General features: G+C 36.5%; 1 protein-coding gene across 1 annotated transcript; it reads right to left on the minus strand.

Moving 5' to 3' along the window:
* Positions 1-7,060: 7,060 nt before the first annotated feature.
* On the minus strand, positions 7,061-14,574 carry LOC134680006 (G2/mitotic-specific cyclin-B1). Its single transcript, XM_063538978.1, has 7 exons — positions 14,344-14,574; positions 14,044-14,255; positions 13,325-13,463; positions 12,441-12,794; positions 11,464-11,586; positions 10,215-10,435; positions 7,061-8,042 (listed from the first exon to the last, which is right to left on the minus strand). The coding sequence occupies exons 1-7, from the start codon at positions 14,374-14,376 to the stop codon at positions 7,652-7,654; spliced, it is 1,473 nt and encodes a 490-aa protein (XP_063395048.1). The 5' UTR covers positions 14,377-14,574; the 3' UTR covers positions 7,061-7,651.
* Between the last annotated feature and the right edge of the window lie 1,685 nt (positions 14,575-16,259).

Genomic DNA, 16,259 nt, shown 5'->3' on the forward strand with positions numbered 1-16,259 from the left:
CAGTTTATAACTCGTTTATATTATTCTAGAAAGATAGGTACCTATATACTTAGTTACTTATGCATAATTCCAGAAATTAGCAATTTATCCTCCATTTTCTTCGTAGCCCTATCTAGGACCTATTCAGGTTAACCGATCTAAATATTATCAGAACTTTACCGCCTTGATTAAACAGTGCCTACATGTATCACTATTTAACTTCTTTGTTTGTTTCTGAATTAAGTACGCTTCTGATGTTTAAATCCTACTTAAACATGTTATTTAATATGTTACTGCTAACCGCCACATTATAATGAATTTAAATAGCTTCATAATGGACCGCTCGTGAAGACAATAAACATTCAGATTGAGAACAGATTACGACAACAATTCACGAGTAATCTAAAGAACAATAGCGGTTTAGTGGGGGTCGTGAAAATTATAAATATCCGGGGGCCCACTAACTGCCCCAGTATTCCGTTAAGAGGATTCCCAAAGCTGTAAATTGCGTACGCGAAATATTTACGAGACAGGCTTTCGCAGCATTACAACGACCATGTGGAGAGCACACATTTGCGCATTGCATGGTACGCTGCAAAAATGCAACATGCAGCTATTTCTAGCATGCTAAGGCGAAAGAGCCTATAACTGTCCGTAGCTCGTACGGACGCACGCCTATTTGGCTCCACGTTATAGCATTAACACACTGCCAAGTATATGACTGCGCTTGAACTAACAGTATTATGGGAGATGAAACTATCCTGGAAAATGTTCTTATAATAGCTTCTACTCCAAGTTCATATCCAATTTAATGCCTATGAAAGTTTGAAACTGGTAATTGTATTATTTTCACCGATAAATTTTCATAATGCAGAGTTAGTAGAATAGATCCGCCATAATACACAGGGTGTCTAAAAATAACTGCATTTTCGTTGCCAGGGAGGTTTTGGGATTATACTGAGCAACTTTTACTATGCCGTGGGACCAATCCCGAAATCCCGAAAAAAATGGGCTGCTTCATACGTTTTGGTTGGTCCATTTTCTATGGGAGGGTAATTTATTTACGTGATTTCGGGGTTGGAGTTCCCATAGTAAAAGATGCTCAGTATAATCCCAAAACCTCCCTGACAACAGGAATGCAGTTATTTTTAGCCACTAAGTATGTTAGGCACTGGAAGTAGTAACGGAGGAGGGGGACGGTAACTTTGACCAGGTCGCGAGAGAGGGCAAGTTAATATAGGTGCAATGTCTAAAACAACTAAACTGTTACTGAACATGATCAGTTAGTGTAATGCTACACCACCATCCGTTAATTAAAAAAAAACATCAGCAGATGCAAAACTTGGAAGAAATTCTTAATTTTCACCTTGTTAAAGCCAGTGGTAGTCTGTTTATTTATTTAAATTTAAACCTAAGCCAGTTCCCGTTATTCAGCGGAAAACTTAGCAAAATCTGTAAAAAGAAACGGCTTTTAAATAAAACAAAAACTTGCAATTTCTTTGTTTTTACATTGTCCGCGCTGCAGGGAGCCGGGCCGTAAAAAGGGGGGAACAAAAACCGTTCGGCTAACCGCCAAGCGTTAATAAATTCTTGGAATTTTCAGACTAAAGCCCTCGTCACACATAACGTGTGACCGTTTATGTACGCATGATATGACATTTCAATAAGAATTACATCAAAGTTTAACAAGCAAACTATTTGACTGGGGAGATGAAAAAGTCTAAACTAGTATTCATATCTCATATCATCTATCTAAAGGCTGATCCCAAACCAATGTTGAGAAATCTGGGTTTAGACGGACAGGTAGGTACAAAAATACAAAGTGTATTAGAGTACGCTCGATACAAGCAACCTATCATAATACCAGCTCCACATGGTACGCCTTAAAGACGTTCATATCAAATTCATTCTCGCCAAAAAAGCTTTAAGAACATGCAAAGGCGAAATTATAATTAGGTAAGTACCTGAAACAAAAGGCAACCATGCCAAGCCATGCCATCCTGTATAACCCAGTCTTTAATAAAAACGGTGAAAGCAATGGTACCATACCGACCCGCTGTGGAGTGACACTCGTGACCACTGCACCAGTTTTCGCGCTGATAAATGCGTTTCAGCTATAGGTACCTCACTTCGGTACCTAGATAGGTACGTACATAAATACTGGACAAGCACATCACGCACGCAAAAGACTACGTTAGTCCCATGAATATAAGGAATTAAATTGACGGACCGTAACGCAACTTTTCCTATAAATTTGTAGATATTAGGTACTTATCTACATACTTATGCGTTTGTACCAAGTTAAATTAAAAAAGACCGAAGTGATCCCATAAGTGTTCCGTGAACAAAGTTTTGTACGGAACACTAAAAAAATTCACAGCACAGAACCTAGGTAAGTATACTTTCTCGTTATCAAAGTGAAATGGATATTTATCGCACCAAATACTTAGATAGATTGTTACTTAGAGATAACAGCGTCAAAACGATCATAACTTGCAATTTTTAACCGACTTCCAAATCCCAAAGGAGGAGGTTATCAATTCGGTTGTATGTTTTTTTTTTTATTATTTTTTTTATTTTTTTTTTTTTTTATGTTTGTTACTCCATATCTCCGTCATTACTGGACCGATTTTGAAAATTTTTTTTTTTTTTTTTTTATTTATTTAGAACACAAACAGTCACATAATACAAATGGATTTTTAGTACAATGTAGTGTACGTAACATACTTAAGAAACAGACCTGGAGGTTCATTAATGAGTAGGTATATAATGTTAACATACATAATAACCGCAGAAAGAAAAAATAAAATTGTAATTATGAGCCATATCTACTTAAACTGTATTTACCAGTCTTCCAAACAAAATCAATATTGTTTTAGATTATAGTAGGGTAGGTAAGTAGAAAATTGGTAAATAAGTTCAAGATCAATATCTATTTTAGTATTATCGGATAAGTTGTCATCAATTTATTTTACTAGTTGGTAGGTAGGACAATCTGAAAGTTACATTTATACATTTTGTCATTTAAAACGATTTTTAATACTTAAAACTAAAACAATTTACGCTTAAGTTCAATTTTGAGACTAGACAAGGAAGAGTGAAAAGGATCAATGTCATGTAAGTGCCTATTAACATAACTAGGGACTCGTCTGAAAAAAGTGTGCCGAGAGTAATTCTTACGAGCAAAGCTGATATGAAATAGAGATCTGGAACGTAGGGGGAGGTGCGGACAACTAAAAGTGACTAATTCTAAGAGATTCGGACATTTTATTATTCCATTAAGAATTTTAAATAAGAACATTACATCTAAATAGTGTCTTCGTTTATAAAGGGAAGGAACACAAAAATGCCTCGCTGCTAACGAAGTACGTTCGAAATAATTGCCCGTTCTGTAACAGAGAGATTTTAGAAAAATATTTTGGATCCTTTCCAGGCGATCAATATGAGCTTGATACTGAGGTGTCCACACAACACAACCAAATTCAAGTATACTCCTAACAAAGGAGTAGAATAATAGTTTATAAGTATTAGGGCGCCTAAAAGGCTGTCCGATCCTGAGAATCATCCCTAACTTCTTATAAGCCCGCTTACATATATTATCAATATGTAAACTAAAATTTAATTGTGAGTCTAAAGTAACACCTAAGTCCCTAATGGAAGATACCCGGGCTATATTTTTCCCAGCTAAGGTGTAATTGAAAATTAACGGATCATTTTTACGATTAAAGCTGATTATGAAACATTTTTCATTATTCAAGAAAAGATGATTATCTGAACAATAGAGGGAAAAGTTATCCAAATCATGCTGTAATGCACGACAATCTGCTTCCGATGACACAGCTTTGTAGATTTTAGTGTCATCTGCATAGACGAGGTGCTCAGAGTTTCGAAAACAGGTTGCCATGTCATTGACATATAAGATAAATAGTAAGGGACCAAGATGTGATCCTTGGGGTACTCCGGAAGGTATAGGAAGAAAGCAAGAAGTATAACCCTTCAAGGCAACCGCCTGACTGCGATTTGACAGGTAAGACTTTATCCATCTAAGGAGGTCGCCGTGTATACCGAGCTCAAAGAGTTTCTTGATTAAATTATTATGGTTAATTTTGTCAAAACATTTCGAAAAATCGGTATACACGACGTCCACCTGACAGCCAGAAGATATCCTATTGATAATAAAATCGGTAAAGGTCAGGAGATTTGTATCCACGCTACGACCTTGACAAAAACCGTGTTGGCTAGGGGCAATGTGCTGAGAGAAAGCAGAAGTAATCTTGTTGTAAACGATCTTCTCAAAGATTTTAGCAAATATGTTCAATTTACTAATGGGCCTGTAATTAGTGACTAGGTTCGCATCACCACTTTTGTAAATTGGTGTTATCAAGGCTTTTTTCCAAGAAGAGGGAAACTGACCATGAGAAAAGGACTTAATAAAGATTCGAGTTAAAGGCACTGTCAATTCACGGGCGCACATTTTGATGAAAAGGGGATGGATCAAATCGGCACCACTACCCTTCTTAATATCTACTTTCTCTAAAAACTTAAAAACGCAATCCTCGGAGATTTCAACGGTATTAAGATCAATCAAGGAGTCATTAGCTACATGCAAATAATCGGGTAAGGTAGAAGAATCAGTAACAAACACAGAGTTAAAATATCTATTAAAAAAATTACTAATTATGTTACCGTCTTTAGAAACTTCCCCAAGGTAAGACATTTGGTCGGGTACACAATTACTAGGGAATTTTGACTTCATAAACGACCAAAAATAAGTAGGATCACTGTGTATTCTATCCTCAGCCAACGAAATAAAATTGTTATAGCACTCGGTGGCTAATTTGTGTTCTCTTTTTCTCAGTAAATTAAACTCCGCCCTATCCAGGGGATTACCATATATTTTCCACCTTTTATGGACAGATAGTTTTTGTTTGCGAACTTTTATTAGTGCACGAGAAAACCAAGGAGGGTATCCAGTATTACTACTAACGCTTTTATGTGGAACATGCCTGAGAATAAGTTTTTTTTTGATTGAATGTATATGTATACAGATTGGTCCCGTTTCTGTCAAAACCCAGTTCTGATGATGGGTTCCATGAGGAATCGAGGGAACTCCTCAAATCTTAAAGGCATACATATAGTGATTTTTGGGTTTTTATCATCAAATCAAGCATATACATCCAAAAAAGTGACATTTGATGAAGTGGAACTGCTGATGATGATGCTTAATGATGATCAGAACGGAACTCCTCAACGACGCATAGTTCACGGTTGGCGATTTGTCCTCTTCGTTATGTTTGTTAAGCAAGTTCAGTTTTTAAGCTACATTTTTGTCAAGCTCGGGTTCTGATGATGGGATCCATGAGGAATCGAGAGAACTCCTCAAATCTTAAAGGCATGCGTATAGAGATTTTTGTAATTACATCAAAAAATCAAGCATTTTCATTAAAAACTGTCGCATTTGATGAAGTGGAACTGCTGATGATGATCAGAACAGAACTCTTCAACGACGCATAGTTCACGTTTCGCGATTTTTCCTCTTCGTTATGTTTGTTAAGCAAGTTAAGTTTTTAATGCACATTTTTGTCAAGCTCGAGTTCTGATGATGGGATCCATAAGGAATCGAGGGAACTCCTCAAATATTAAAGGCATGCGTATAGAGATTTTTGTATTTACATCAGAAAATTAAGCATTTTCATTAAAAACTGTCGCATTTGATGAAGTGGAACTGCTGATGATGATCAGAACAGAACTCTTCAACGACGCATAGTTCACGTTTGGCGATTTTTCCTCTTCGTTATGTTTGTCAAGCAAGTTAAGTTTTTAAGCCACATTTTTGTCAAGCTCGAGTTCTGATGATGGGATCCATAAGGAATCGAGGGAACTCCTCAAATATTAAAGGCATACGCATAGATTTTTTTGTATTTTCATCATAAAATCAAGCATTTACATTAAAAACTGTCGCATTAGATGAAATGGTACTGCTGATGATGACCAGAATAGAACTCTTCAACAACGCATAGTACACATTTGGTGATTACGAATTTCGATTTTGACTTGGACTGGGACCCGGACTCGGACCCAGAACCGGACTCATACCCGGATCCGGTTCGGACCCGGACCGGATCCGGTTCGGACCCGGACCGGACCTGGACTCGGACCCGGGCTCGGACCCGGACTCGGACCCGGACTCAGACCCGGACTCGGACCCGGACCTTGACCCGGAAAACCACTATGATACCTTAACTAAATAAACCACTATGATTACCTACCATAAAATGTGTAAGTATACATAAGTATATATAAGTATGATGATGCCAATCTTACTAGCCCCTCCCGCTTAAACCCCCGTACACCGCACCGCATGCGCCGTTAAGTGGGTTAACTGTGGTTTGAACTGCGATCCTCACAGAACCGAACTGCTATCAGAGAAGTGGGTTAGGTTAGGCTAGAACTACGACCCTTACAGAAGCGAAATGCTAGTAGAAAAGTGGGTGGTTTTACCTCCTTTTCTACATAGTATACCTATACCATCTACAATAATCTTTCACCGGCCCCCATAGAAGTCGGTTTTTTTTTCTTAAAAATTATACTTTACCATTAGGTAAAGGCTGTCTGAAGTCTCAACTTTAATGAAACTGTCAATTTTATGCCGCAAGTTTTCTCTGCGTCGAAAGATCGGATTTTATGCAGACACCTCTGACATCGCTTTTAAAAAGATCATGATGCTAAATGTTCGAAGTTTTAGGTAGATAGGGATAATAAATACAGCTAAGTACTTATAATACACCACAAGCAAACGCTAATCACGATATTGTAGCTTTGCCTCTACGAAGCATTTCCGTTACATACCGGGAAATCCATGTTATCGGCTACGACGTAGCGCAACGACCGTAGCTCAGTGGTGAATCCGTGAATTTGCTAAGTTAATTGATAACAACTTAGTATCTTTCATTGTTTCAAAGCAAATGTTGTTCCTCGAGTGTCGAGCACTCGTATTTGCCTGAAGTTATAGGACCTACATAGGTCAAGAATTTTATCCTCGGAATTTGGAGAAGCCAAACAAATAATAAAATAAAAATACTTGTAAAACATATTTTATTCATTTTTAACAAATTAAACCGTAATATAATCTAATCACAGGTCTATCAAAATTACATTTCCACATTTAAAAACACACTTACCAGGTTAAAATGTTACATTTTGGTCCATAGTTATTAAATCCTACATTTATAATATCAATACATCTAAATACAAATAATTATATTATATATTACTAATTTAGAATATCACGTAGGTATTCTAAGTAAGTTAACAAGTAAGTATGTGAATTTCGGGTGAGATTACATGAAACCTCGGAAACAAGTTGAAGAAAAAACTATCAATCATCAATACAAGTATATTACAAAAGATAAATTATTCCAAAATAATCACATACCTAAAAGCGTTCTATAGAAATCGAATATCTAACACCGGATCAAGCATGTCAGTGTTTCATTTCCATGTCAAAGAAAGTTAAGTCTAAAAATAAAATTCCTAAACAAACAGGCAGGTACATAATTAAACCTTAACATATGTCAGTCCATTCATGATCTCAAAACATCGTTCCTCACACAATTACAACTAAGTCACGTTTTAATACAGTTACCTACAATATTCCTAATACTTATTACACCTATAGGTAGGTCGTCGATGGTATCTTGGCTAGTTCTTCGAGGGCTTCTTCCTTCAGCTCCGGGAGCGCCGATACCTTAGCTAGTTTAGGGTCCAAGTATCTGTTGTATACAGACTTGTACTTGGAATTCTTCACATTGACGACGATTTTTGCGATTTTCCTAATAATAGGATCGAGGTGTTCCAGAGTATACTCTGAGTAGTAGGTCATCGTGGGAGTCCAAACTTCTTCAAGGCTCTTTCTAGACAGCAAGTAGAGGGAAAGGCATAGAGCGGCGGCGGCCAGTTCTGAAGGGCGGTAGTGTGCCATGCTGTATTCTACCAGGCTGAGGTCAACAAAATACTTCGCTAAATGATGGTTCTTTGATGTCCCGTGAGCAGCTTTAACAAACCTGAAAATAAAAACATATTCGTATAAATTCTATTTACGTTCTATTTTGAGTTATTTATCTACAGATTTTCTCTACCTTTATGGCACGCAAGTATACATTCGAAAAAAGCTTTCTGATTTTTAACTTAATGATTAAGACAAAGTACTTTTTGGAATTTCGTCCATATTCGCGATCTCTTGAAGTTTGCAGCACAAACGATACGCGTCAGAGATGAAAAGTAAGATGAGGCGTTGCAGACGCCGCGCCTCTTCAATGAACTTTCGAGCTTTCATGGAAAATGTATGTTTAAGTATTCGAGGATTAGTGTTGCGATGTAAAAATGTAATCAGTGTATTTTCCGAATAGTAAGGTTAGATGAATACAAATAAATATGTATACATATGTATACAGGGTGGAAAGGCACGACGATCCTTCCCGCAAAAGGGGGATTGTTTAGCCTAAGCTCTACATTTTCTCCATAGAAACTATGTTAATATGGGCAACCGTTTCTAAATTATGGCCTTTTAAACATCCATGCAAAAAACTACTTTGTTCTAACCCTAACAGGTGACAGGGTCAATGAACTTACTTGTAAACAATCTGTATACGACAGGAAATTATGCGAATTTGTTGCCATATAACCATTTTTAGGTCTGCTTACAACACGGTAAGAATCGTTGCAGGATTTTCGCTTTCTTAGTGGTTCCACTTGTTCAATAGTTGAATGAAGTAGTTATGTTATTCCTTAATATTAATAATACTAACCACAACATTGTTTACAACGACAGTTCAAATTGTGACATTGACAACCACTCAAAAGTACGCAATCGTCTTATAAATATCTCTGGTTTCCTTGACTGATAAAAAGGTTTTAGTTTCTTAACACGTTTCACAAAATTATTTTCGTATAATTGGAAACTATCTAAAATAATAAAAAAATACAAGTAGATTGTGTTTTATGCACCAAATGAACTTGCAAAAATGTAATACTAAGAATAAATCAAGAGTAACTTCTTCTTAAATACCTAACTAACAAACCTAACCTTCTTGCGTGGTAGGAAAGAGACAAGACGTCTGATGTTTGAAATTATATTGTCATTGAACTTTACTTCATATTTACTTTATTTCATATTCTTCAAATAAAAATGCCGTTGTTAGATGCTCGTGGTTATTTTAATTTGTGGGGCTGTGTAAAAGATATGGTGTACCAAACGGAATGTGAAACTGCGGACGAAATGAGACATTAAAGGCTAATTGCTGCTTTTGACAATCTGCGGAGGAAAAATGACGAAGAGCATACATGGGCAATGTGCGCGGGCTCGGGTGCGCGCTGCGGCGTACATTATAAGACACGGAGGTACATTTGAACACCGTATGTGAAGAAAAGATAGTGTTAAATATTGGCAAAAAGTAATTATAAGAAAGTAATAAAATTGTTTGTAATATTTTTGCATTCATTTGATTTGTCATTTACATATGCGTCATTCATACATCATTGCGATTCTGTCAACGATCGGTAAAAGCGTAAAGTCCCGATCTTTCCCGACGGAGATCCTTAATCTAGCCGTCATGTGCACAATGCACATGCTATAAGGTTATCAACTTATCACCACAGTTAAAAAGTAGAAAATTTGGTATTTTTATTTTTTACTCAATTAACGATTTTTACCATTACCAATCTGCTCTGTATTACTTAAACGGCCTAATACTTCCGGGAAGGATCCTCGTGCCTTTCCACCCTGTATACTTATAGATTCTTATACTCAATACTAACGTTATTATATCTATGGTCTTTCTTTAATGAGGCAGAAATGGTTTGCCATACAATTTGCTAGAGTCATCAAGGTGCTCAATAATATCTGAACATGCACTTTTTTGAGGCTTTGTTGAGATATTTGTGAACAACTTGAAGGCGCGGTCTTCCTTCCCACTTAAAGCCATATATTCAGAGGCAACGGAACATAGACGCGTTGCGGCCTGGCCACGACATTACGCGACTTGCGACGGCGGCGGCTACCATAGGCTGGAGCGAGACAGCGATCGGACCTTTCGTTCCCACCTATGGTTGCCGCCGCCGCCATCGCCAATCTCTCAATGTCGTGACCGAGCCGTTACGGTCAGCGCCGACCTTTTCTTCAGTCTTGCTTGCTTGCTACAAATAGGTTAGAATCTGCTACGATTATGGGAATTTACCTTCTAAGGAAGCTGAGCGGTATGGGCCGAGCGAGACAGAAGCCCAGCTTGGCCATAATGTCCCTCTCGCACTGGAATACGTCGGCCTTGCTGTACGCGTTGTCGGTCACGTACACGAAGTCTCCCACCTCCGGCGCGTAGATCTCCTCGTATTTGGACGCCAGGAACATCGCTGTGACGCCGACGAGCTGCAGCTGGTTGCGTTGGACGTTTGGTACCGCCTGGAATGAGTTTATGTTTAGCCAAACTTCTCGTGTGCAGAGATTATTATTTTTTTCTAATAGTTTTCTCGTACGAGGTTCCGCGTTCCATCATTCGAGGGCTGAACTCAATAATGGCAGAATATTAAAAGCTAGGCATAGTTAGTTTTCTTTTTTTCGGTACCTACAAATAAAACTTCATGTTCAGCTACTGTTACAATTTCAGGGTCAGAAAGGCATGCCTAGCTTAAGGTAAGGGGCTTTTGTTTTTAACAGCCATACAATAAATAAGCGTCAAATTATACGCAATGAAGACATCAATCGAAAGACTGTTGAACTGATCAATTGTTTACCAATAATGGATTGCTGGCATTACAGCTAATCATTCTTACCAGCCGTAAAAAGTTTCGCTCGTTGGGTCGTTAAAAGTATTTAAAAAAACTAACAAAAATTCAAAAAAATTCTGGCCGAAAATGTTCTAAGTTCTAAAATCGGGCCTCTTTTGCTATACTCTGACCCAGTCGTCTTCATAATTCTAACATTGACACAAAAAATGCAAGTTCAAAATTCTATAAACTCTGTAGCTACTATACAGGGTGATTTCGGGGTCGTGTGGCAAGAGAACAAGACATCATACAGAATTCAAAGATGACCACAATGATGTTGTTAATTATTGTTTATCACCAATAATGATGATTATTTTTCAAACGACAAGTAGAAGAAAACATTTTTGCATACAATTTGGTCACCCTATTCAATGTGACGTCTTGTCGTTTTCCAAACAGCGTATGTCAAAAGTCATAGGGTGACCATGATTACTTAATGTAAGATAAACTTAACTTGAAAAATAAGAAAAATAAAACTAGATCTATTTTAATCAAGTACTACCATATGATAATATGGATCACTTACAGAGTCAGAAAAAGTGAATTTGGATCACGACCCAGAAATCACCCTGTATTTTGATAATTAGAATAAGTACTTCATACCTTCGCATAAGCATTACTATGGCCGTTAGCAATTAATGAGAACATGAATATTTTTTTTACCTGTAAATATCTATCAATAATTCCAACAGTTAGATGGAATGTTTCCAAAACTAGTGAGAACTGGCGCTGCACTTCCACCAGCCAGTCAATGAGTGTGGCCCTCATCTTTCCAGTGATCACAGACTGCAAAAAAAAAACATTAATTAAAAAAATTAAGGGGAAACATTTTCTACTAACTACTAACTGTGACGTCGCACGGGTAAAGGTACCTTATGGCGGTTGGCGCTTACGCTATTATTAACGCCGCTCCAATATTATTGCGGCGCTATGCGACGTAAGCGCCGGCCGCCATAAGGTACCTTTTTCCGTGGAACGTCACAACTATGAATGTACCTTGTACAGTCGCCTGCAATAATTTGTTACACAACGAAGGCCGCAAATATATCTCACCCGGTGTTATTTATAAAGCCATAAGAGTGTGTTACATATTTTTGCGACCTTCGAAGAGTAACATATTATTGCAGGTGAGTGTACTTAATACTACCTAAAACTACCGAATGAATACTAGCTATAGCAAATACCATTTTTAAGAAATCATGTATTTGTAAGTATTAATAGCAAAAGGCCTGTGCTACTAACTAGATAAAAAAAATTAACTTACTTTAATGAAAAAAGGTAACACTATAGGTCACTAATATTCAAATTCTCAAACTGTTCTAAATAAATAAATGTCTTGCAATTCATGCAAGGTGCTCACAAATATCTGAACACGCCTCTATAGTCAAGGCATTAGAGTGCCTGTTCAGATATATTTGAGCACCTGGGCTGCTCTATCTGATGGCGACTGTTCATGTTTCACTGGCCATCCATTTCAAGATTACCCACATGTTGTTTAGCACAAAACTATACAATCAATCTTTCATTTTGTAATGAAAAAGCCTAGCAAATAATAATTATACATGAGACAATTATTAACTTTCTTTTAAATTTTAAAACAAAAACTTAATATATCAGTCTAGTTTTTAAGCTACACTTACCTGTTTTCTCAGATGATCAGGCTCAATAGCATACTTCAGCTCCAGCTCAGTCAAGTAATGGTATATGTCCTTAATATAGCATGACATAAGCAAAGGACTATTATTGTCACCGGCATCAATATCCTCCACATCCGGGGGCAACGGAGGATGCTCCTTTTCAGGTTGCGAGTCCTGTTTCACTGTCTCGGCTAACTTCAGTTTTCCCAATGATTCTGTGGGCTCTTTTAACACCGGTTTAGAATCTTCTTTTACAGATGATAATCTTGACGGCTTCTTAGAGTCCTGAGACTGCTTTCTTGGCTTCAATATGTTTTCATCATTGGTCTTATTCTGTTGAGTCTCCTTGAGGACCGCCTGGATGACAAATTTTGAAAACAACTTGATATAACAAGATGAAAATGTTTTAATAAAATGTACAGTAAGAATAATACTGAATTAACTGAATATAATTAAAAATTGGGACTTGTAAATTGTAAGAAGTCGGTTGTAAAATACATACAGACTTGTATACTATGGATGTGTATGGAGTAGCTGAGAAATTGAGATATGAGTTTGGTTACCACTTTGGCCTAGCCCATATTACCATTGTTTTAGATCCCAATAAAAACATCTTTGTAATAAGAATGAGCATAAATATTCGATCCTGAATTGCTTAGTACAGTCACCTGCAATAATATGTTACTCTTCTAAGGCCGCAAAAATATGTGAGGCTCTTATGGCTCTATAAATAGGATGTCAGATATTTTTGCGGCCTTCTTTGTCACATATTGTTGCAAGTGACTGTACCCACATCACAAGCCAGATTGAACTTAGTTGGACTTATGTGTAAAGTCCTATAGCATTTATTGCACAATATTAAATTACTATTTAAAAGCAAAGATTACCTTAGTTCTAGCTATCGCTTTAGCAGCGAGCCCAGCTGTGCTTTCTTCTCGTCTCAACGGTGGCCTTGAAGAGGGCTGAACGATTGGCTTGGCGGCCGCCAAGCCTGTGTCAATCTTGGAACGCACATGGCTATAGTTGCTGCAATGAAAATAAAATGCATCGAGTCTGTGCAAAGTGCCATAACAAATTGAAAATAATATTAAATGTAACTATGCTTCAAAAAACAGAAACGGAAAAAAGGGGAAGTGGGAATTAGAAGGGGTAGACCTCGGCGGACTTTCTCTGATCAGATCGGGGAAATCCTGAAGAAAGGCCAGGTCAAGAGCACCTTAAACCGGCGAGCGTGTATGAGGAATGTTATGAATGTGAAGGAAGCGAAAGAGGTATGTCAGGATCGTAGCAAGTGGAAATCCGTGGTCTCTGCCTACCCCTCCGGGAAATAGGCGTGATTATATGTATGTATGTATGCTTCAAAAAACATAATAATATATTGTATTAATAAGACATGGAAGGTACATGGAACTAAAAACCAGATATTTAAGGCACATTATAGGAATAAAACTAAGATGATCAAAAGATTCGAGTTATTGATGTTCATAATTCATAACAAAGAGGAGTATCTTTTAAGTATATAAAGGTTAGACATTAAATTACCAAGAATCCAAAACTGCAAAATCATAACGCGATTACAAACTTGAGGGTAGATCTGCTTTCTTACCTTTTGATTGTGGCCCGATTTAAAGTAGCCTTCTTCTCATATTCTGCGGTGGCTACTGCCACTTTCCCGATGGCAATGTCCCGCTGAGCTTGTGCGTTGGTGTTCAAATCACCCAAGGCTCCGCGAGCACTCAACCCCTGTCTTTTGATAGGGAGAATGGCATTGCTTTTTCCTTTAAAAACATTCGCGTTTTCTTGATCATGAAGATTGACCTGTTGCAAGAAATAAGATAAAACTGTTTGCCAAATACCCAATGTAAATAACACCGTATTAATTAACACGTCGTCAACAATGGCTTACCAATCGTTGCTGCCTCCTGACTTGGATCTCCATTGCTTTCTAGAATTGACCGAAGTAGCTTTATATTTTCGTAGAATGATTGAGAATGTTGCAGTGCACGTAAATAACGTTGAAAAGCTACAGTTGCAAGTGCCAATCAGTTGCGAGACATCATTGCAACATAAAAATTTATAAAGCACTTGGTAACGTAGCCTCTCTTGCTTGACGGCCGACTTAAAATTAACGGAAAAGATTTGATTTCGACAACCCAGCTGTGATGCAACTCGCTGATTGGTCAATGCGAGTTACGTTATAATCAACATAAAATCTTTTTATAAAAATATTAAGTTTATTGTAACAAATGTTGAAAAGCTGATACAATACATATATGGTTAATAAAATCAATGTATTTTCATCACTAAATTATATGTAATTATATCAATATTTTGTAATAATAAAATTTTAAAACCTCTCAGTTGACTAACACTAACTGGTCAGAGACAATGATCAGCTGTTTTTGGATGGTCTATGACTTCAATGCTTTTTTCAAGCATTTCATAGGTTTCATTCTAAATACTCAAAACAATTTATTTTTTAGTACACCTTCCACAAATCTAATATTTCCAAAATGATAATATTTTTTATAACTACGACGTTTTCTACATTTTATCATAATTTATTAATCTGAAGTCTATTTATTTTTCAACTTCTGATTGTCTATGGACATTAGTGTTGCTAGTTTTTAATTAATCAGCAAATTCAACATTTTTAAGTAAATTATAATAATATACATTATGTTACTTATTTAAAATCTTAAATAAACTCATAGACCTAGTATTACATAGATGAGCTATATGCGTGCCTCCGTGAGGTGAGGGACAAAACATACGCAAAGCGACAATATTAAAAACACGTTTTAACATTCCTGACAACATACCGAAAACAATCTACGTAATTCGGTCGGGTTATTTGTTGCCCACCATAAACCATACTAAATTTTTGGTGGGGAACAAACAACAAGTGAGACTTTGACAAGGACAAGCAATAATACCACTTTCTCTGCTACTCCTACTGAAATTTCCATAAGTGCATCTCGTTCTGTCATTTGGCCCCTCCCCCGTGTCATCCCTATATTATTGTACCTCTATGGATAACTTCATATTTCCTGTAGTTAATATGTACACTTTACAAAAACGCAATAATTAAATTACTTACTTGATATTGACAACTATCTTTGTTTAATAGTATCGTGATTCGTGGTGCACAAATTTGTTTTTTTTTTAACTGCTTGGTCTAAGCATTAGTTTAGTATAAAATTTTATTATGACTACACCAAACTTACAATAAAAAGTAACCAAGATTTTTACGAATTATGTAGGTTCTTATTTATTAAATCTTTATTGCACAAAAGAAAAAATCTTATAGTACAAAAGGCGGACTTAATGCCATAAGGCATTCTCTACCAGTCAACCTTAAGGCTAAGCAGAGAGATTGTGAGCGGTGCTATAATTACAACAGCAAAAACGAACAATAAATTACGTATAACATATTAATTACCTATACAAATATACTATACACATATACTATAATATATATATACATATACATATATATATATATACATATATATATATATGTATATATATAAATATATAAATAAATAACGACGACTCAGGTTTTACTCATAACTACCTTATTTCGTTAAACTGCTTAGGCACAAAATATTTAAATAACCGTTCCCCCATTTGGGGGTTGACTGCTGGAGGCTTACATAACATTACATAAATCACATCTTCAAAATATATGATGAGCTTTAGTAAAGCTAATTAATTTAATTATTCCTTAATAAAATAAAATAAATAAATAAAATTGTACTCTATTTATAGTTAGTTTTAATGATATTGTAAAGTATTAGTTTTTAATTTAAAAATAATTAA

This window comes from Cydia fagiglandana, chromosome 3 (assembly GCF_963556715.1).
Source record: "Cydia fagiglandana chromosome 3, ilCydFagi1.1, whole genome shotgun sequence".
Lineage (NCBI taxonomy): Eukaryota > Metazoa > Arthropoda > Insecta > Lepidoptera > Tortricidae > Cydia > Cydia fagiglandana.